Genomic DNA, 21523 nt, shown 5'->3' with positions numbered 1-21523 from the left:
GCAATATGTTAGTTTGCCTTAATGTTGCATCTAGCAAAGGTGGAGCTATTTAACCATTGTATATACTGCAGGGTAGATTCATAATACATGCATTTGTTAATTATATTTTGTATTAAATATCTTAATAGGCAAAGTAACTAGTATGCCTAACTAACTAAACTAAAGCTGTAAAATCAATGTAGTGGACAACACATGCTTAGGGCAGATAAAGTTATGAACGCAGAAAGTAAACAACTATAATTATTGAGTGTGATTCATGACCTTGGATATAGTTTCACATAATAAGCTTAAATTGAAGACGCGAGATGGTTGAAAGCTCCATAAAAAAAAAGCTGGACCTGGACGTTGAGCTACGATTGCTAGCTCAACCAAAAAATGAAAGTATAAAAAGTAAATGCAAACAGCATTTATTATATCATAATCATAATAATTTCTAGGTTTACTATAAATATAATTCAAATTTCAAAATGAAAAGGCATACAAATGTAACTGGTCACATTTGGGAGAAGTGTCAATAACACCCATAAATCCCTAAAGTCTACAACAAAGCAGCTTCCATCATATAAACTAGTGTAAGTCAAACCATAATTTTTATTTGTTTTTAATTTTTTAATTCATTCACAATACAAATATACAAACAAACAAGGCATATATATATAAATCCACTTCAAAAATAGAGCTTTTGCCTCGGGTTGAGCATATAAACAAACCTAGAAGCTTATACATAACAAATCGACATAAGAATAAAATAAAATAAAATAAGAGAAAATAAATAAAAATAAATAGAAGGGACTATCTCAACTTAAGTTAACTTTTTTTATCCTTAACCCGTTTCAATGACTTAGACAAAAAAAATTATTCATTCTTCTAATGGATCAGGGAGGGTTTGGTCTTAAAATATCTACATTTATGTATAAAATATTATTTAAACCACAACAGGCTGTATTTGTACCTCTTAGTCTGTCCACTAGGTGGAAACATTGGTGTGACCAAATATTTAGTCCCAAAATAATTCAGCGTGTCTAGTCCTGGTAACTTCCAAGGTTTCCATTCTGCAATCTCTAGGTGATACTAGTGTGTAGATGTTGACACTGGCAATAATTATTATTTATTTATTATTTCATAAGTGACTTACAGGCCCAGTATTGCATAGTCTCATTCAAAGTCTACCACAATGATTTTCAACCTGTTCAATCATTCATAATCAACTGATTAGCATGGCCTGTCCTCATACAAGTATACAACTCCATAATTATTTTTGGTATAACCAGATTGTCTGTCTCGTCACCTCGGATGTCTCTTGGATCATAAGGATGACAGAAGCATATGGAGATCAGGTTATGTTATTGCACCAGATTTACATATCAAGCACAATAGAGGAGGGTGAGGAGAGGGCGGCTGTGGAGGGATAATGGGATTTTGACTCCATTATACCCAGAGGATATGGTTTCCGTTTGGGTGTACTTACACTGTGATAATTACAGCTCTGAATTCATGACCGGATAGGATGACCAAACTGATATTAGGTTAACATTGATGCAGTTCAGTGATCTTATTCATGTTGGAAACTATGAATCACTTGTAATTCAACAGGGTACAATTATCTATCTATCTATCTATCTATCTATATCTATCTATCTATCTATCTATCTATCTATCTATCTATCTATCTATATATCTATCTATCTATCTATCTATCTATATATATATATATATATATATATATATATATATATATATATATATATATATATATATATATATATATATATATATATGTATATACTCTTGCTCTTGCTGGAGTTGTCATCTGATAAATAAAGAGGCGGTAGGCAGTGATGTGATCTCATGATCCACCCGGACTGATTCTCACTGATACTCTGGCAGAAGAAACGGGGGCCGCTGTTTCCCTCCCACACCAGTGCAGCAAACAAAGGCAGCACAAACATGAGAAGCTCGACTGTCAGAGCGGGTGAACCTGAGTCGACCCCCCTCCGGCCTGCAGAGAAAACACAGAAGAGCTTCATATGTGGCCTTGTACAGTAACTGATACCAAGTACAGTTTGCATATCAACACAGAAACAGGTTTGAAATCAAACAGGTTGCTGCCTGTGACACGTAACACAAAAGAATACAGTATAACTCAGGGCTTGATAGCAGAACACTGACGTCATGTCCTTGGTTTTGGTTTTTAATCAACTTGGGGGGGAGTTTACAGTCAACAAATGAAAGCTAACACTTTATTTATTTTTAGACTCAGTATATTTAAGTGTAATAGTATTTTAATAGATTTTAATGCACTGTATTTAACCTTCTTTTAGGCCTACCATAAACAAATTAAAGATTCTACAGAGCCCCTGAAGGTTTCTTTTTTAATCTTGTGCACAAAGTTCCAAAACAAGATTCCCATTCCAATTTAATTATAATTTGTTTGCATATCCTGTGAAAACAAATTATAATCTTTCCTTACAAGATGTGTCTACAGCCATGCTAGTAGCTCCATGAGGCTCCTCATAGGCACAGTGGTGCTTTCAGCTAAATGCTAACATCAGCATGCTAACATGCATGATGGCATTTTGAATGTTATATGTTACGTTCACTATCTTACTGTAATTTAACATGAGGCTGATAGGAATGTTTTGCAGGTTTATAGTCATAAACCAAAGTATTACTTTGGGCGACTGTGGCTAAGTGGTATAGCGGTCGCCTTCCAATAGGAAGGTTGGTGGTTCGATCCCAGTTCCGTGCTGAATGTGTGTGAATGTTTATCTGATGAGCAGGTGCCACCTTGTACGGCAGCCTCGGTCACAGTGTATGAATGTGTGTGAGTGGTTCCTGTAATATGTTAAAGTGCTTTGAGTAGTCGTTAAAGCCTAGAAAAGTGCTATATGAAAACAGCTCATTTACATTTATTACACACATCTAAATGTTGACTTGATGGTGGCGCTAGAGGAGGCAGAGGATCACCAAAGTTTTTAAAGTTTACAATTTATCCTGAGGGGAACATGAATGTCTGAACCAAACTCAATCAATCCAATAGTTGTTGAACATTTCACTCAAAAAACCACGCTTTGCTGTGTTTTTAGGTGTGCATACTTTACTACGTTTCCATAATAAACACTGATTTCAGTGGCCATGTGTAGATTTGCACGATTAAAAGCCTTGATAAACTATTGTCCAACTTCTAGTATAAAGGTCATGGAGGTATGAGAAGTGAAAATGTCATTAGCCTCCCACAGGCTGCTGTCAAGATTTTTAAAGAGTAAAAAATGTAGTAAAATGTAGTAAAGTCCTAAAGTGTTTCTCAGAGACCCTTGGTCTCGGCTAACAGTCTGTTTATTTATATTGTAATTAACCTGCCTTTGTTTCACACTGGAGAACTGGGGGAGTTGACCGTGCAGATCGCTTCTATCCAAAGTCCTAAAGTGGTTCTCAGAGACCCTTGGGGGTCCCTGTGGGGACTCAAAAATAGAGACTGCACCAGCTTCACATCTCCCACCCACATAGATTGTTGTATAATTTGGTATTTACTCCCATCCACACACACATTTATTGGACAAAATCAGATTTAACAAGGAATTTCTTGGTGGATTTTATCTTTGGCATACCATTTGACAAACCATGGCCTTATTATAAACTAAACTCAAATCAGTGATATTACACACTGAAATGAACCTGTTCTTTATGTTGTTGGAGTCTCAGGGGTCCCCGATGGTCCCTGAACCCCACCTTGGGTACCACTAGGCTACACACAGAGCCGCGGATGGGCGGCGCAAGCCAGCGTGCGAGCGATCAGCCTGTGCAGCTTTGTGCGCATGTCCTCGTGCTTGGATGTGTAGCCGTCCAGCTCATCATCATTACATGGTTGATGTCCAACTGGGAGACGCGAATATTTGCAGAATAACAGCGTTCAGAGATCGGAAATATCGACAAATCAGGTGACATCATGAGCAAAGTGCAGGGAGGGATGAAATGTGTGAAATATCTGCTTTTCGTGTTCAACTTCATCTTTTGGGTAAGTCCGCTTCACCAACGGCTCGTATGGAAACGACGTTGCTATATTAAAATCACCGTTTAAAAAGCCTGATCCTCAATTTATTTATTTTTTTTCTCATTAGATGAACTGATGTGCAATTATTTATGTTAAACGGTTATCTAGCTCGGTTTTCATGTGGACAACCTGTTAGTTTCATTGTAGTGTTTACATGTTAAACACGCTGCAGGCTAACAGTCTGTTTATTTATATTTGAATTAACCTGCCTTCGTTTCACACTGGAGAACTGGGGGAGTTGACCGTGCAGATCGCTTCTATCCACCTGCTCGGTGTAAACTCCTTTCTGACTCTGTACTGTTTCCTAAATCCTCAAACCAATCAATATATGTTATTAATCGACTTCTTTCCGATTAAATCCATTAAAACTACCTCATTACAGCTCTTAAAGTGCCCTCTATCGAATAATTAATTAATAAATCAAATGAGAGTCAGTAGCCACTAACCCTTTTAATAACACTCATATGATTTATGTATGTAATGTACTGTGGTCATGCTGCAGCTCTGATGCCACTTTTCCAACACACCCACTGTTCAGATCTTCTCTCATGATTTGGCATTGTACTGTGACTTTTTTTGCAGCAGGTCTGGGAGTTTTTAACAGACATAGTTAATCTGTTTTGGGAACATCATGGAGGGTTTTGTTTGGGTCTGTTATATGTATGGTTCTATATGACTTCCAGGTTGAAAACCACTAGAGAAAACATCAGTTCCAAATTCATTTGTTGATGCTCCCACTTCAGATTGCAGGATCTGCATACATGTACTTTGTTAAAATGACTCCCTTGTATTAATCCAGCAACAGTTTAGCTTGTAAGTAAGTAAGTAAGTAATACTTTAGTTATATAGCACTTTTAAAAACACACAGTTACTACACACACACACACACACACACACACACACACACACACACACACACGCACTTGCGCAATACATATGAAGAAATAAATAATGAATTACAAAATACAACATGAATTTAAAATAAAGGGGGTGTAAGCCCTTTACACGAAGGCTAGTGTATAAAGGTGGGTTTTTAAAAGAGGCTTAAAACCATAGACAGTAAAACTAATGGACAAAGCAACGCCGTAGACTTGCAACGGAGACCAGTGAAGGATATTAGAAGCACTTTTCCGGTGATGGCTGAGCATTGCTGCGCAGCCTCCAACTGAGCTTGACTACGCAAATGTGACGTGAGCAACCTGTCTGAAAGTTGTAAGTCTTCTGGTAGCTGTGCCAAGAGAAATCTCAATCATTCCCAATCTTGCAGAGATGGAGAGCGTAGGTTAAAACAGCTAATGTGAGTCGAAACTGCCTGCGAGCTTCTCCTGTACTGTACGGTAATTTCTCTACTGTGCGACAGTAAGTCGCGTGGTTATGACACAACCGTTAGCCTATTTTTATAAAAACGTCTGCTACGGGGCCAAAACGTGAGGTACAAGGTAATGGAGCCTTTTATACATTGTCGTGTTTGTTTAGAAATAAACAATGGACAAATAAAGTCTTTAAACGCTTCAGATGTAAAGTTATTCGCTGTCAAAGTGACGCCAAAATGAATGGCAGTCAATGGAATGCTAACGGCGGGTGATGGCTTATTAGCATCAAAATGGCGCCATAGGAGCTACGCTTTGCGGAGGCTGGCTTACCCCCTTGCTTAAAACAGTCCAGAGATTCAGCAGACCTGACAGACTGAGGGAGAAAACTCCAAGGGTTGGAGCAAAAATGGCAAAAGGCTAAAAAAAAAAACCAAGCAATTAAATATTACTGGGTATCTGGTTCGATCCCCGGCTCCTCCAGAGAGCGTGTTGATGTGTCCTTGGGCAAGACACTGAGCCCCTAACCGCTCCTGGTGAGCAGGTTGGCACCTTGCTTGGCAGCTTCTGCCATCAGTGTGTGAATGTGTGTGTGTGAATGGGCGAATGTTGGCATGTGTTGTAAAGCACTTTGAGTGGTCGGTAGACTAGAAAAGCACTTCATAAATGCAGTCCACTTTGCATTTAGCACATCTTCGCATTTGACAAGCTGGAAGGAGGGAATGTTTTGGCATTTTTGTTTTAAAAAAATGACTCAATTAACTGATTATCACAGAGGTTGCAGATTATTTGTATCGATCAATCGACTAATTAGATGCTGTTACAGACTCTTGCAGTTGTCATGGATGGATGCTCATGTTAACTGCTAATTGATACAGTATATATGGATCTAAACGGCTGCATTGACTCATCTGTGCTCTGTAAGACAATCACTTGTGTCACCCGAACAGACAGCGACCTCTTTGTTTAGGAGTTTGGGGACTGAGAGCAGAGCTGTTGTGGTCGGAGCCAAAAGGGGCATACAGTACGCTGTCATTTTGGGGTGCCGAGCCAAACAAGCAGCCAATGCCAGTGTGAGTTACATCACCCAGGCACTGTGAGGCTGGCACAGCCTGTGGCTGAAATGCACCATGGGAGATGGACCATTGATACTGTGATGGTGCCGTTAAGATTTGAATTTTTGATGGTCCGTATGACAGCATGAGCTGCTGTCTTCCTTTTCCAATCATTTGTACTCTTGCATCTGTTTCTTCATTTGATGTTTTCCTCCCAGAATTTGATTTTTTTTTTTTTATAGAGTTCACTAAAAGTTTTAAGGTTGAGAGGATTTGTTCACCTTTAAGATCAGTTGGAGAAATATGAGTTGCAATTTAGTTTTCAACCTGTTAATTATTAGAACAAATAATTAAATGTTAGACATAAAACTTGTGACAGCAATATATACCAATACACCGATACACATTTAGTATTAAAACCTTCCATGTGGAAATATAACATTGTCAGTTTAAACCAAATAATGCTATTTGGGTGTGTGTAGAAGGTCAGAAGGATTAACTTTCTCAGGGTGACACCTGGTTTCAATCGATTGATTTATTTCTGGTGAAGGGAGCAATGATGTCCTCTCAATGTTGTGCAAACTTATCAGGCACATCACACCTGATATCTTGTCTTTATACCTAGGCTGTATTTCAACATAATGATCAGTAAAAACAACATTATTGCAAAAATGTCACAGAAACAAATTGCTCTATTGGCTACACCTGCAGCCTATGAACTGTTGAGTCTAAACAGGTCTAAAAAACTTTTAGTCGCTAAAGAGGTGCATTAACATCTCTGGCAGCAGTTTGTTTGGAATAAACGGAAGAAGAAAGTGAGCATCAGTAGCCACTCTGCTAAAGAGACAAAGTCGAGGGTGCCACCTGCAGAATATTAATCAACCGAAGAGCCAAAGAAAAAAACATGATGGGCCTCAGTGTTTAACTGTGAAGTGATTTCTGGACAACACTGAGAACTTATCACCAAAGACATCACCTAAATCCTGAAAATTGAGGGGGCAATTGGGAACCTTATTTCAAGAAGGTGCAAACATTATGCATTAATATCCTGTAAAAGTGTGAAATTATGACATGAATATTAATTATATATTGTATCGTTCCTCAGCTGTCGGGCCTGTTGGTGCTGGCTGTGGGACTTTGGCTCAGGTTTGACCCAGAAACAGTGGAGCTCCTGACGGGTGATAGCGCCCCCGACACCTTCTTCATAGGTACGTCCTACAATCACACCTCATGCCAATCAATATTTATCTTATTGTGATAAACTGTTGGATTATCTTGATTCAGTAAAGATATTTTTAATAACTTAGTGGTCCCAGTTCTGTGTATATCCACCACTCAACAATGCAATGATGCGGATATGGGCTGCAGATATTTTTTATACAAGTAATAATATTAAGGAAGGAAAAGTCAATTGGGTTTTATCAGCCATGAAGCAGCTCAAATTTGAATATTTCCATTGAAGAATTGAAATTTCCTCTCAGAGCCAGAAAGTAGAGTTTGACATCTTGATTGACTGTGAAAGACGCTTAAAGATATAATTTTCCTGGAAATTTAAGACACATGCGCTGTAATAATCATTTAACAAATGGGGGGGAGGGGGGTTTAACTGAAGGGCCTTTCAGGGGGTGCAGGTAACCCATTACTGAGCAGTAATGAACACTTAGCAAGCATATTTTACCCTCAATGCATTGTGATGTTTCATCACTTCCTCTGCACGATGATAACTCTTTCCTGAGTGGTTTTAATTATTATTAGGCATGTTTTTTTTCAATCCTCGGATGTGCCATCTCGCTCTGACGCTTGACATATGGTGCCGAGGGGAAGTGAAAGAGGACACGTCAAACCGTTATTGACATGCACCATTAGTGGTAGTGCTCCAGTTTATGGGTTATGGAGAGAATTGCTCATGTTTACAAACACTGATTAGATTTCCCTTTCACCGGAATAATAGAAATGAATCGATCAGAGATGCTTAAACAGCGACAAATGGACCAGAGTCTAACTGATTAATGAACAGCTCTGTCTCTGTGCTGAAATATAAATAATAATAATATTAGATAGAAATATCTATCTAATATGAGATTGTAGCACTCGGGTTTTTTCGTTGATTGTTATTGATATTTATCTTTGCGAGAATTTTTTTTTTTTTTTTTTTTTTTTTTTTTTTTTTTTTTTTTTTTTTTTTTTTTTTTTTTTTTTTTTTTTTTTTTTTTTTTTTTTTTTTTTTTTTTTTTTTTTCTTTTTTTTTTGATGACTAGAAGCCGATGGTGACTTCTACTTCATCGACTATGTGTTTTCACATTCTCCTGTGCCTTCATGGGACTTCATGGCTGCCCCCCTCAGGACACAGGGAGCAGGTTGGGTGGGGCAGGTGACAGGTGACAAGGAGTCTATCCTGAAGACTCCTTTAGCGGCAGTCACAACGCTGTACCATGCAGTGTATGTTTGTAAGAAATAAAACAATGTTTCATACAGTAGCTTGTGGAAATGTGAGGGGGGAAAGGCACAGAGGGATCAAAGGCAAATAATATAGCCTAAATAAAACACACAATACAAACCGTCATACAAGATATTATTGTTTATTATATTACTGAGCTAAAACCTGCTTTTGTTCTCACAGTTTTTCATCTGTTTATGCAAACTACTGTAGGTAATCTTTGGTTTCATTTGACATGCAAATATCGCAGAGTTCGCCCAACTTGTTTTTTCAATGTGTACATTTACTCAAGCACCTTACTGTACTTCTTACTTGTAATTTACAACACATTCCAGCGGCAAATTGTTGATACTGTTAGGATTTTACATACAAAAGATATGATCATCTTACAACATATGCTGCATCTTTTTATACATTTATAGTAAGGTATAAAATGTCCATGTTGACCAGCTGCAACATTAAAATTTAGCTTACTCATTAACGCATTAGTAATAATAATCCAGTATGATATAATGTATAATAAAACACTGAAAGGGGACAATCTGCAACAGGCACTTTAGTGTGAGTACATACGTTTTAACGGTAATGGAATATTTTACTTTGTTGTGTTGCTACAACCGACTGCAGCAGATTACTTAATGCAAAGTTGTCAATGCATCTACACTAACGTTCAAAAGTTTAGAATCACCTTATATTACAGTATGTTATATTGATGTTTTTCTTCTTTCCTTCAACAGTAAAAAAAACAAAACAAAAAACAGTATAATTCAGACACCAAATGTATGATTTACATTTGAAATAGTTTTGGCCCACAAAAATAATTAAAACTTCTATTTAGTTGATGCCCCCACAGTGTTGCATTACAGGGGAGAACACTGTTGGAACCATTTTTTTTCGATTTGGAATTTGTTTTCCGGTCCAGAAAAGCGTGATGTTCAGCTGATATTCTCTGATCCCATTACAACAGTGCTTACCCTCGACTGACCTTCTATTTCTATTGTAAAGTTGTAAGAAGAGTAGCTTTGCTAAAGAGACACACCTGGTAATTCCAGCTTGTTGTATACTGCATTACTGTGCCTTAACACTGACACGGGAACCTGTTCCTATTTAAATCTGCACACATTTTGATGCTAAGCTTACAATTTCTTCGACCAATGGCTGCTGATATCTCCTATTCCTATTTATAATTTAACTGTTGCTCAGAGGTGTCTCTTTCTGCCATATTAATAGTCAGTCTTGTTAAACCATTGTACATGTTTATGTTCTCCATGTACAAAACACACTAGGGCTGCACAAAAAAAATGTTTTTTTTATCGTTACAGCGATATTAGCTGGCGCAATAAACACATCGCGAAAGACTGCGACATATGGCGAAAGAAGTTGAAAGAAAATATCAGTAGAAAGCTGCACTTTAAAATGTAGCTGTCATTCGTTTTGATTTTCAATTCAACGTTCAATTTGTTCAATAAAAGAATGTTGGAAATGATTTCCTTTCATTTGTTTGAAGTTCAACAAGCAATTTGTTGTATTCTAGAAGAATATTGAAAGCAACAGAAATGCAGAACTGAGTACACACTTTAATATCTGTTTATTTATTGCAATTAATATCGTTATCGCGACATTCAACAACATGATCGCATATTTTCCTCATATCGTGCAGCCCTGAAACAAACCCTTTATACAAATCTTTTCGTGAAGAGGACTTTCTACAGCCTAAAAGCATGTAAGACTAATATAGAGTAGTCCTCTCCGCCACCTGACTGTACCCAGTCGAGCTTTTGTGGCAGACGATTCCAAACCTTTAAACAGAGATGTGTATATATCTGAAAGACCGTGCAGAGGATCGATGGTCTTACAGAAGGAGCCTTAGCAACGAAATAAATATCATCATGAGCAGAATGGTGGAGCGCTGCTGCCTACATTCACCTCCAGCAAAGAGACGGAACAGAGCGATACCATAACAAGTTAAAGTGGAAGCATTCCCTATGGGTGAATCACTTTCCATTCGGTCACCTTAGTTGCTCTGTGCGCCAGCATTTAAACAGCCATTATGTGCATTCAGATACAGACAGAAGATACGGACAGAAATAACATATTTATCGCCACCAGCTGCCAGCATTAACAAGGACAAAGTGTCCTGTTAGATATCAACAGTTTTGCTAAGAGGAAGTGCTAAACACATCACCGGCCAAGTCCGCCATGATCACTTCTGAGACTTTGTATATACAGTAGAAGCTGTCTTGGCTCATTATATTTTCCATTGCTAACCCTCCGCTTTGAAGCAGTGTATCCCTTGTTTCCAGCCCCCTTCAGCTATTCACCTCATCATTACCTCCCATTTTTGTTCAACAGCAGGAAAACAACAGCTTGCAAACCCACCCCCATGTGGATTAATTAAATTGCTGCAGCGGTTGCTGTCTGTGTCACCCTTTAGACCCTTAGCGTGGACCTCTGGGACGGTTCCGGTGTATAGTTACAGTGTGAAGGGCTCAGTAGTGAGGGCTGGGAGCAGGGGAGCAGACTGGGGAGGTGACGACATCCAGGCTCATAGGGAGCTGGGGTGGTTGGGGGATGTAGTCTAATTCTGCAGCAATCAAACGCCCGAAAATTAGATTCGCCTTTTTACCAAGCACACGGCATCTGTTGTACTGCTTTGCCCTGCGGCACCATGAATGCAAGTCTGAGTAATTGGAAATAACACCAGTGTAACAAAAGATTAAACCCAAAGTCTTGGTTCTCAATAGACTCTATAGCTCCATCAGATTTCATTCAAATTCAAATCGTGATACTGCACAGAGTCTGCCTGCGCCCCGGAGAGGTAGATGAGTAGGATATTCAGCTATTTGCATCTTGCCTAGAGCAGGACAGAGTCCAGCATCTTGTTTTGTTCAGCACACTGAGAGGGATGGACAGATGGTATTTATTTTCAGAGAATTTAGTTTTTGGACTGTCTCAACAAGCGCTGAACCATCTTGACACCAATATCTCTCTGGAGCTTTATAACTTCACATACCACACCACGACACCTGGACACAGTTTAAACACCAACTCTAATCTGACAGATTAAATGCACTCATCTAATGATACACCACGAGGAGGACGACAAAATGACAAAGAAGTACTATTTTTAGCAGAGAGCCAAAAACTAAAATGTACCGTTTTGTGTCAGAGAATAATTTTTTTGCGTTTCCTACTTTTTATCATTTTTAAAATTCACAAGTGGTCGGACTGAAGGAGTGGGCGGATAATCATGCTGAATTGTAGGCGGCTATGCAGAGCTTTTAGGCTACTCGAAGAGCTTCCACCTACACTTTTCTGATGGTCCACAAACACAACACCAATCCTTTTATAAATTCTGCTTCAACAAAGACATTAAAGGCATGGATCATGCCGCCATCCTGAGTTGAAGCTGTGAACTGCAGTCTTGTAACAGATCACACTGATTAGATTCTAGTCCTCGAGTCTATTTAGGCTATAAATTGCTCTATCGTGAACATTATAGGATTGGTGGATTGTTCCTTTCCTGATTTATTTCTACAGAGAAAAACATGTTAGAGTACCAATCTATCTGCTTTTTCTCTCCTCAGCTGTGTACATCCTTCTCGGTGCAGGAGGGCTGATGATGATCGTCGGGTTTTTTGGTTGTTTTGGGGCTGTACGTGAGTCTCAGTGTCTTCTTGCATCGGTGAGTTCAAGAGCTCAAAAGTGCCGCCTCTCGTGTTATCATTCATGCACTGCAGTGTTAAAGCCATAAAGATATACTGAATGTTAAACAATCCCTCTGGATTTTTTGATGGTGACGCTTTATTTTTTATAGGTCTTTAATTTCTAAGTTACCTGGAAAGATCTATGTGCAATTTAGTACTACTTATAGGGGAAATAGAGTTTGATTGGTGAACTAATTAGTATCAATTCATTCCAATTCATTTGGAGGGTAACTGAGATTCTTTTAGCAATTAAAAAAAGTTAAAAGCTAATACAAGCACAAAATTCTTGCACAATTTTTATAATACAAATATTGAGATTAAAGTTTATAATCATTTATTAATAATGGATGAATATTTACTTTGGGTTGAATGGAGCTTTTTTTCTTTCAAGGAAATTTCTTTTTTTTTCTTCCTATATGTAAAGTAGTACCAGTTTCCAGGAAACTTCCTGGGAAAATATTAGGAAATGATTGACCCATAAAATGAAGTGCTACCAACTCTGCTTGTATGAAAGAAAGCCCTCAATAGAATGCAGTAATCAGCCTCTCTTCTCTTCTGCAGTTCTTCGCTTGCCTTCTGATAATCTTTGGAGCAGAGGTTGCCGCTGGTGTGTTCGGATTCATGAACAAGGAACAGGTACAACATTTGAGCAATTCAAGTTTTAAATCATGATGTAACAAAAACAAAAATCCCATAACTGATTTTTTTTTTTTGTCATTTTTTCTCAATGCACAGATTGTTGAGGAAGTCCAAAAGTTTTACAGCAGCTCCTACAGCGCTGACATCTCCAATCCGAATGGCACCGCAATCGCATTAATTTACCACAAAACTGTGAGTAAAACTTGTCCTCTTTCATAATGGTTGTCACAGTTAACGCCACCAGCATCACAGTTGTATTCTTTTTTTTACTTTTCACATTCACAGCTGAACTGTTGTGGAGGTTCCGCATCAGACACGTCTAACACACTTTGTGATGCGGCCGACGCGAACACCCAGGTAAACCCTCATGCCTGCTATAACGCTTTATAACCACGTGGTGGCAGTATAGCACTGATTTAAGATTACAGGATTTGCTGCAATTTAGTATAAGTATGGCACTGGATCAGTAGGGATCATGTGCAGCACCTGTAATTACAATATGTAATGTAATGTAATAACAATGCTTCATTGCTGTTTTTAGGACTGTCTCACTGCAATAACAAACTTCTTCAATGAAAAGCTGCATATTATTGGATACATTGGGATTGGGATCGCAGGAGTAATGGTGAGGATTAACAAAACCTTGAATTTAAACTTCATTAACCCCAAATCGTAATTCCAATTCACAGCCATTTCAATAATTCGCAGGTTATACTGGGTTGGGCTATTTTACATGAAGCTCCATACATGTTTCAACATGTTTTAACAACATAAATGTGTCTGCTCTCAGATCATAGGAATGATCTTCAGTATGGTTCTGTGTTGTGCCATCAGGAACAACAGGGAGGTTATATAGATGGTGAGTTGACCACACACACACACACACACACACACACTACACACTCTCTGATCCCTTCATTCAATGTCATATCTCATAGAGTGATCTGGTGGGGGAGTTCACTGAATATCACAAAGAGAGAGTACAATACATCCCAGTTGTCTGCGGGTCAAATTCCACACAATACGCTGGATCGTTATCTTCACACCTTCTCCTCAACTCCACCAGCACTGAAAATGTATTTCTCTGTTCTTTTCCATAACACATGCTCTGCATTTTGGCACAACTCTGTGACATTCCTCAGTTTTAACATATTTTGGTTACACAGTGCTGCACTGTAGCTACAACACAGTGCATGAAGCCTTCTTTGACACAGGAATGTTATGGCTGCTGTAAATATGGACAGCTATTTTATGCATCTAATCTTAACATTATCGTGCCCTTTTTACCCGTTTTATGTAACCAATACTACTTTGTGTGCTTAAATATTTTGAGGAATAGCCTACCTTTACATTTCCATTATGTGCCTATTTAGTCACACAAATAAGCCTCTAGCTATCGCACTATTTACCTATGACCTGTTTATCTTGTGATTTGGATATGTACATAGCTCCCTGCCAAGTATTTCTACTTTAAAGCACAATAGAGAAAGTGTAATGATGATGTCACACCAAAGGGTTAGGGAAGGTCTGATGATAAACTGCCACTCTGTAAATCTCCAAATTCATGTACAAGGTCAAGAACACGACATCTTGAGCTCTTCTGGAGCATGTGTTAACTGTAACCGTGAGATAGTTTGCATTTTGTGTGAATTCTTTTGGATGTAAATTTTGTTGGTGTGCCAATAAGATGTGAATTATAGGAATAATATAGTTTTTGCCATACTGTTAACCGTAATAAAAATATTGGGTGCTTTTATTGAGGTTTGATTATTTCCCGCCTTTGAAGTGTCTGCTTCTTCTAAAGGTGGCTGTGGTAGAAGCAGAGCAGTTGTGTCTCAAGTGTAAATTTTGTGGTCAGTGAGTTTCCCGAAACTCACCAGAGCGCTGTGACAGGAAATGGCAGCCGTTCAGAATAGCAGTACAACGCTAAACCAGTAATGCTAGTGGTAAATGCACAGTAACAGACCATACTGTCAGAAGGGGCCTAGGACCCTTAAAACAATATCACATTGGCTTGACAAAAAAAAATAAAAAAAATAAAATAAAATCACCTCTGCAAGAGGCCTGCGTACATTTGTTAAACGGTAATTTTATTTTTTTTGCATAAATCTTCAAATTTACAATATATAAACACGCGACAGTTGTGAAAACGGGGGAGACTTTAGCTTTGCGACGCACTGCTTTCAGTGTCTCCACTGGGCCAACCAAAGCTCAAGTAGTTATTTTGCCTATTCCCTTAATATAACAGATAATGGTTACCCTACATTTGCATGGCCCTTGTTAAGCCAATCAGTCAACTCAATCCATGAACACAGAATGAGTGCATTGCAAAGTTTAATGGTATGTACAAAAACCCTTTACAAACACAACATATGGTAACAGTCATCTTTCTCTCGCTCAGTCACAGTAATAATGCTTTTTTTGGCTAAGAGTGTTTGCTCAGAGAGAAATGTCAGTCTGCTCTGTCAAGGCATAAACCAAAGAAAGTCTTTTGAGGTTCTGGTATGCATATGTAACGTTATGTGGACAAACATACATAGTGTGCATGAATGCATCTCAAGTTTTTTTTGCAGGTATTAAGATACAAACACTGCAGTTCACAGACTACTAACAACTATAGGACTAACATTAAATATATAACAGGACACGGTTATGGTTTGGCAGACCATATGGTCCCATGTCAGTAGGATGGTTCATGATCAGTGGTATTCAAGGTTATTCAAACTGATAATGTAAAATGATCCCTTTGCAATGAATTGTTATATTGGGCCCCATGTGTCCCCCATTTTAAACCTTTGTTCTAACTTGGAAGGAATTGTAACATGAGACAGAAAATGGAAAAAGACAAAACATACAAAGTACTGCAAAGCTGCTGCATTCAGCAATTCAAAATAAAACTAGCATATGCATAAAAAACAAAAAAAATATGGAAAGTGATAGCAAGGAAGAAAACATAAAAATAGGTCTGGTTCTTTGATGGAGTGAGCTCCCCTCCCTCACAGAGGGAAACAGAAGAGGACCGTCAAGGACAAAAAGAATAACACTGCAACTCTGAGTCCCCCAGCCCAGTAAGGCTAAACGCTTTAAGTGCAAACATTGGCTATAGCCTACTGAATAAGTCACAAAAGTGTTAGAGTGCAACACAGCTGTCAGACCACACAGAAGTCTTCATAAGCCTTTGACTTATTCAGACAAGACTTGTGCGATTTTCTTTTGCTGTAAACTGATGGTATGTAGCTGCCAGTTGTTCCACCATTTACGCTCAGATGGTCCTATGCATAGCCTGCCAGCAAGTTGATATGCTCTCATGCCAAAAGGAGGTTCAGAGGTGAGTTGTCCAGGATGTATTCGCCAATGCCAGCGAAGTACATAACCTGTGCAATGCCGAACAGAGGAGCAATGACCAGAGCTCGACAGCCAGCACCTTTCAGGAAGGCAGAGGGCCCCTCCTTCTGCATTATTTTACTGTGGAGAACCAGAGGGATGGGTTTATGTATACACACGCACACAAAAAAAAGAGAAGGTAGTTATGTAACAATGAATGACTCAACTGTCTTACCTTACACAATCCACAACTCCATTGTAAGCTTCCTCACTGGACCCTTTGTTCAGTGACTGCAGTCTAGTCTTCACCACTGGGGAAAAAAAAAAGAACATATTCGATTACATTCCAGAAACATTACAGTGCTGCGACTAATAAACAGGGCAGATCACAGCTGATAATGGCTTCTTAAAAACTCACCATCACAGGGGTTAACCGCCACAGCGGCAGTAGAACCTGCCACACAGCCAGAGAGGAAAGCCCAATAGAAGGGCGATGACTCCTCAGGACTGGGTTTGCCAAGGCGGTTCAGGTTGGCAAACAACGGGAAGTAGACAATAGAAAAGGGAACATCCCTGAAAGAAATAAAACAAAATGTTTTAGGGCCCAAACCCAGATACACAGTAACTGGTCAAACAAGTTAACATGGCTACTCCTCAGGGGGGGGTAAGAGTTTTACCTAATCAGTGTCGCCCCCAGCCCTCTGTAGAGCCCTTGGATGCCCTGTGTACGGAGGAGGTCCTTTGCTATCTGTGTGGCAGACACAGCTCGTGGTGCTGAGGCCACCGTTCCAGAGTTGTAGGAGCGGCTGAGCATGGTGTTCGTGGCCACAAGCTTGGTGGGAGACATCATGACGGGTTTTTGCTGCTGGGCCGCTTTGGACAAAAGACGAAACATGTTAATATACACACATACACGATGGCAGCGATTTGAATGAAATGCACACACCGATAATATTCAATGTCAACGTTGTATTCTCACCAAGTCTGCCTGCGTCCTGTAGCTGTATCTTGAGCATTTCCATGGGGGTGGTGATAACAACCTGGCACATGCCTGCACCACAACCTGCCAGCATCTCTTTGAACACCGTCTGGCCCTTTCTGTTAACAGATGGGAGAAATATAAAGCAACACAAATATAAAAAAGCAACACAATGATGGGATACTTGACTTCCTTAAGATGAGGTTTTGATGATTTTGCTTACCCGTCCTTGGAGAGGTGATGTCTGAAGAAGTCATTAGCAGCCAGCTTGATTGCCTTCTCAGGGGTGACTAGGGTCAAATTTACAGCAGCACCTAATGGAAAACAAACAGTTAGCACAGAAGTCCCAACCCAGTCTTCATTGAGAACAGACAAAAACATTCCCTGCCACTACCATTACAAGATTATCATTTTAAGAAGCCCAGCGTATAGCTACGTTCCAAAAGACAGGACAAATTCTCAATTTGGAGTAACTTCAGTCATAATGGTGAAGGGGGTTATGTCAAAAGGAAATTACATAGAAAATGAGTTTCAGAAAAAGATAAATGAGGAACAAGCAAGACAAAAAGACAAGAAATGAGGAGGGTGATGAATATCCACAGAAAGATGCACACACACCACATCTATGAAGTACAGCGAGTCAGTTTATGATTAAAAAAAAAAAAAAGGGCCCACTTTACATAGAGAACATTTAAAGAAAGGAAATCTGTGTTTCTATTGAAAGACTACAACTCAGTAGGTAGGTTAATGACAACAGACAAGAGAAATCCATAGATGTTAGTGAAAGGACAGACAGAATCCTTGTGCATGTACTGTGTGTGCAGACTTTAGAAAAACTTAAAAACTGATCTGTGAGACTAGCTAAAATAAAAACTTTAGTTCGCCACAAATTCATTTTCAAGAGCAACCAAAGTCTGCAAGGACACACTTTATACAGTCGGAAAAAATGAGGATGTACGAGTTGAAAGGACAGGGAAGAGACAGCCAAGTAGTTATTAACAAGAAGTCAAAATACAGAACAAATAGATGGCAAAACAAACACTTGTGCCTATAGTTTTAAATAGAGCAATATTGTAAGAACCATTATATGATTTGCCTCCAGCGTGGCTGCGCCTTATCGGCTAGCCTTCAATATCCCAGGGGGACCCAAGTCTGTAATATGAAAAACACAGATGCAAACAAACAGCATTCCTCACACAGGCAGAGACCCAGACTAAAATGTCTCCTTTTCCTCATATTTAACTATGTCCACAAGATTTTACTTTATCTTTTTCGACATTGAATGAACTAATGATTAAACAGTGTGTTCTGTTACTTACTGCATGAATGTTATCAATAAAAAACACCAGCTTAAAGCTGAAAAACCACTTTGCATGAGAGCAGCTTTGGCCACTTTCACAACGTATTCAATTATTCTAATTCATAATTATATTTAAGTCAAACAACCCATGCATCCAAAATACACTGCATCTGAACTGTCAGCTGTTGTAATAATGTAATCAATTTTCAACGTCTGCATAGAAAGATCTTACTCTCTCCTACATTTAATCCTCCCCTACATGTTCAAGCCTACTGGTTCTTTATATTCACATGTGCATAAATCTTACCTCTGTACATGCCAAAGTACCCCTCTGATCGAACTGTCTTGATAAGGCAGTCCATCCTACAGAACAAAAAAAACACAAAAAAAATGACACACCCTTCAAAAGGCATTTGGACTACCTCATTAGAGAGGAATGAGACATATGAATAGTCATCAGGGTCCATCAAATCAGGATTTTCCTCTAAACCTGTACATTCATCACGACGCCCTGCATGTGTCATTGTGGGATTACCAAGACTAGTACTGGATTATACGTGGACGTAGTAGTTCCAATGCCAAGAGATTAGGCAAAGAGTGTTGTCGTGTAAAACAGTAACCAAAAATACTTACATGCTCTTGTAGACCTGCTGACCTTGTCTCTGATTCTGCAACCTGGTCTTTGCCAAGTCAATGGGGAAGACACAAGTAACCCCAACAATGCCAGCAATACCTCCATTAATGAGCTTGGCTGGAAGACTGAAAGGAGACAACAACAAAAAGAATGTCAACACTTTGTGGAAATTCATCTATAAAACTAAAATGTTGAACATAAAATAAGGCATTTAAGACTAGGATAAAAATGAAATGGTCAGTTTCTGAATTTTGAAGATTTGATACTTTTCTTTATTTAGTAGCATCATAAATGCAATATCATTAGGTTGTACACTGTCGGTTGGACATTTTTCATTTTAAACATAGGTGATTATTCAAAACAAAAAAATCTTCAGATTACTCAATAATGAAAATAATGTTTTAAATCATTAAGAAACAAACAATTGTCTCAATTATTCATTTGTGTTGTCCGTTACAATTTGCTAAGGTCCATGGTAATGTCTTTAAATGTCTGGCTTAGTCCAACAATCAATACCCCAAATGTATTCAGTTAACAACAACATAAAATGCCAAAATGAGAAGCTGAAAGTAGGTAATGTTTGGCATTTGCTTGAGAAAAAAAAAATGAATGAAATTCTCTGTCAATTCACTCATTTGTGGCACATTACAGAAATGTAATACATCAAATTATACCACATGGAGAAAAAGAAAATGCATGAGACTTACCTGATCTGCTGCTGAGACATGATGACTTTGAAATAAGTTCACAGAGAGGTGTAAAATGTAGTGATGTAGATCAAAAGTGTTCTTCAGTCAGATCAATGAATAGAGTCCTAGACAGAGACAACGGGAGGAGTTACTTCAGATAAATAAGTAGGTTCCTGAGAACTCAGACTGTGTACAGAGTTTATCTCACCCACAGCAGAGGCTTTGGCTTAACTAGGTACCTAAGAGTCACGGGACCGTGACGTGGCAGCTCCGCTACTTGTAATCGTAACACGAGTAGTAGAGTACACCCATAGACAGTATGAGTACACCCCGTGGGCGTGTCACAGTCAAATACCGGAACACCATACATGGGCATTAAACGCTTCCATTCATCTTGATACTGATCTAACTAACATAACATTGCATCTGAATTTCTAAGTAACGTTAACATGCAGGCAGTGCCGCGAATTATGATAAGCTTCGTTTGAACTGAGTTGTAGACGGCCAATGCAAATCAATGGGGAAAAAAGCTTCCATTGACATTCCCTTAAAGTGCAAATATGACTCTTTCCATACATATTCTGTATTATGTCAAGTATACTGCAGAAACGTAGTTTGATATGTAACGTAAGGTTAGCAATAAAGCGCAAAACAATTACAGCTTTTTTCTTTCAACGGGTTTAGAGCGGGTGCTTTCAAATTCGTTAACGGTCTAACGTGGCTAGCTAGCTAGCTAACTGGTTGGTTAAAACAACGATTATGAACAATAACGTTACAGTCTCTAAAAGCGAAAAAGCTGGCTATCACGAACAACTTAATGACTTTAAAAATGCATACTAAATATAAAAAAATAAATTGCTTACCAGTAGCCTAGTAGTTATTCTGTAGGAGTGTTTCGAGTCGTAATCTACGTTTCCGTGTGCTCTGCCGGGCTGATATAGCTATGAGAAGAGAGAGTGGAAATTTCCATTGAGTTTTAAGCAGAGGGCGGACTCACACCGCTTAGGTAATGTGCATATCCGTAGCTGATTGGCTACTTTTGACCTTTCTCTTGTTTCATCGGAAGGTAGACCCATCAATCCGCTGATCCACCAATCATAAAGCTATAAAGATGGTGGATTTTCCCTAGGACGGTGAAGGCATGTCCCGCCCTACTCTGCTTCTCATTAGCTTTCCCTAACAATCGCTTACCCTATCCAATCCCACACTTAACCAGAGTGATAGAGAAAGACATATATATCTCGGTCATGACTTCGCCGTCATAGGAAAAGAAATTAGCGTTCGGTGAACACTTTTAAAACATCCTTAAAAGTATCCTAAATGGATACAAACATTTAAATACGTTTTTGGAAAATAATCATAAGTCGGGCACCGTTTCCTTAAATGATTTTAGGGTTA

General features: G+C 38.8%; 2 protein-coding genes across 3 annotated transcripts; one reads left to right on the top strand and one right to left on the bottom strand.

Annotated features, from left to right (window-relative positions):
• The first annotated feature begins 3792 nt into the window (after window positions 1–3792).
• On the top strand, window positions 3793–14955 carry tspan2a (tetraspanin 2a). The gene is made up of 9 exons (XM_039797471.1): window positions 3793–4015; window positions 7522–7624; window positions 12441–12538; window positions 13122–13196; window positions 13296–13391; window positions 13485–13556; window positions 13741–13824; window positions 13990–14058; window positions 14138–14955. The coding sequence occupies exons 1-8, from the start codon at window positions 3947–3949 to the stop codon at window positions 14053–14055; spliced, it is 663 nt and encodes a 220-aa protein (XP_039653405.1). The 5' UTR covers window positions 3793–3946; the 3' UTR covers window positions 14056–14058; window positions 14138–14955.
• A 561-nt stretch (window positions 14956–15516) lies between these two features.
• slc25a55a (solute carrier family 25 member 55a) lies at window positions 15517–21108 on the bottom strand. 2 transcript variants are annotated; one of them, XM_039797469.1, is made up of 10 exons: window positions 20989–21108; window positions 20144–20250; window positions 19436–19561; window positions 19110–19165; window positions 17726–17816; window positions 17503–17621; window positions 17201–17396; window positions 16942–17096; window positions 16759–16834; window positions 15517–16664 (listed from the first exon to the last, which is right to left on the bottom strand). In XM_039797469.1, exons 2-10 carry the CDS (start codon window positions 20161–20163, stop codon window positions 16505–16507), a joined length of 999 nt encoding a protein of 332 aa, XP_039653403.1. In that variant the 5' UTR covers window positions 20164–20250; window positions 20989–21108; the 3' UTR covers window positions 15517–16504. The 2 variants fall into 2 exon arrangements, with proteins under 2 accessions (XP_039653403.1, XP_039653404.1); XM_039797470.1 differs by lacking the exons at window positions 20144–20250; window positions 20989–21108 and having other exon boundaries at window positions 17726–18654; window positions 19436–19521.
• Window positions 21109–21523: the final 415 nt, after the last annotated feature.

The sequence above is a fragment of the Perca fluviatilis genome, chromosome 4, assembly GCF_010015445.1.
Source record: "Perca fluviatilis chromosome 4, GENO_Pfluv_1.0, whole genome shotgun sequence".
Lineage (NCBI taxonomy): Eukaryota > Metazoa > Chordata > Actinopteri > Perciformes > Percidae > Perca > Perca fluviatilis.
The sequence above is the reverse complement of the archived record's forward strand: the minus strand, read 5'-3'. Positions and strand labels throughout refer to the sequence as shown.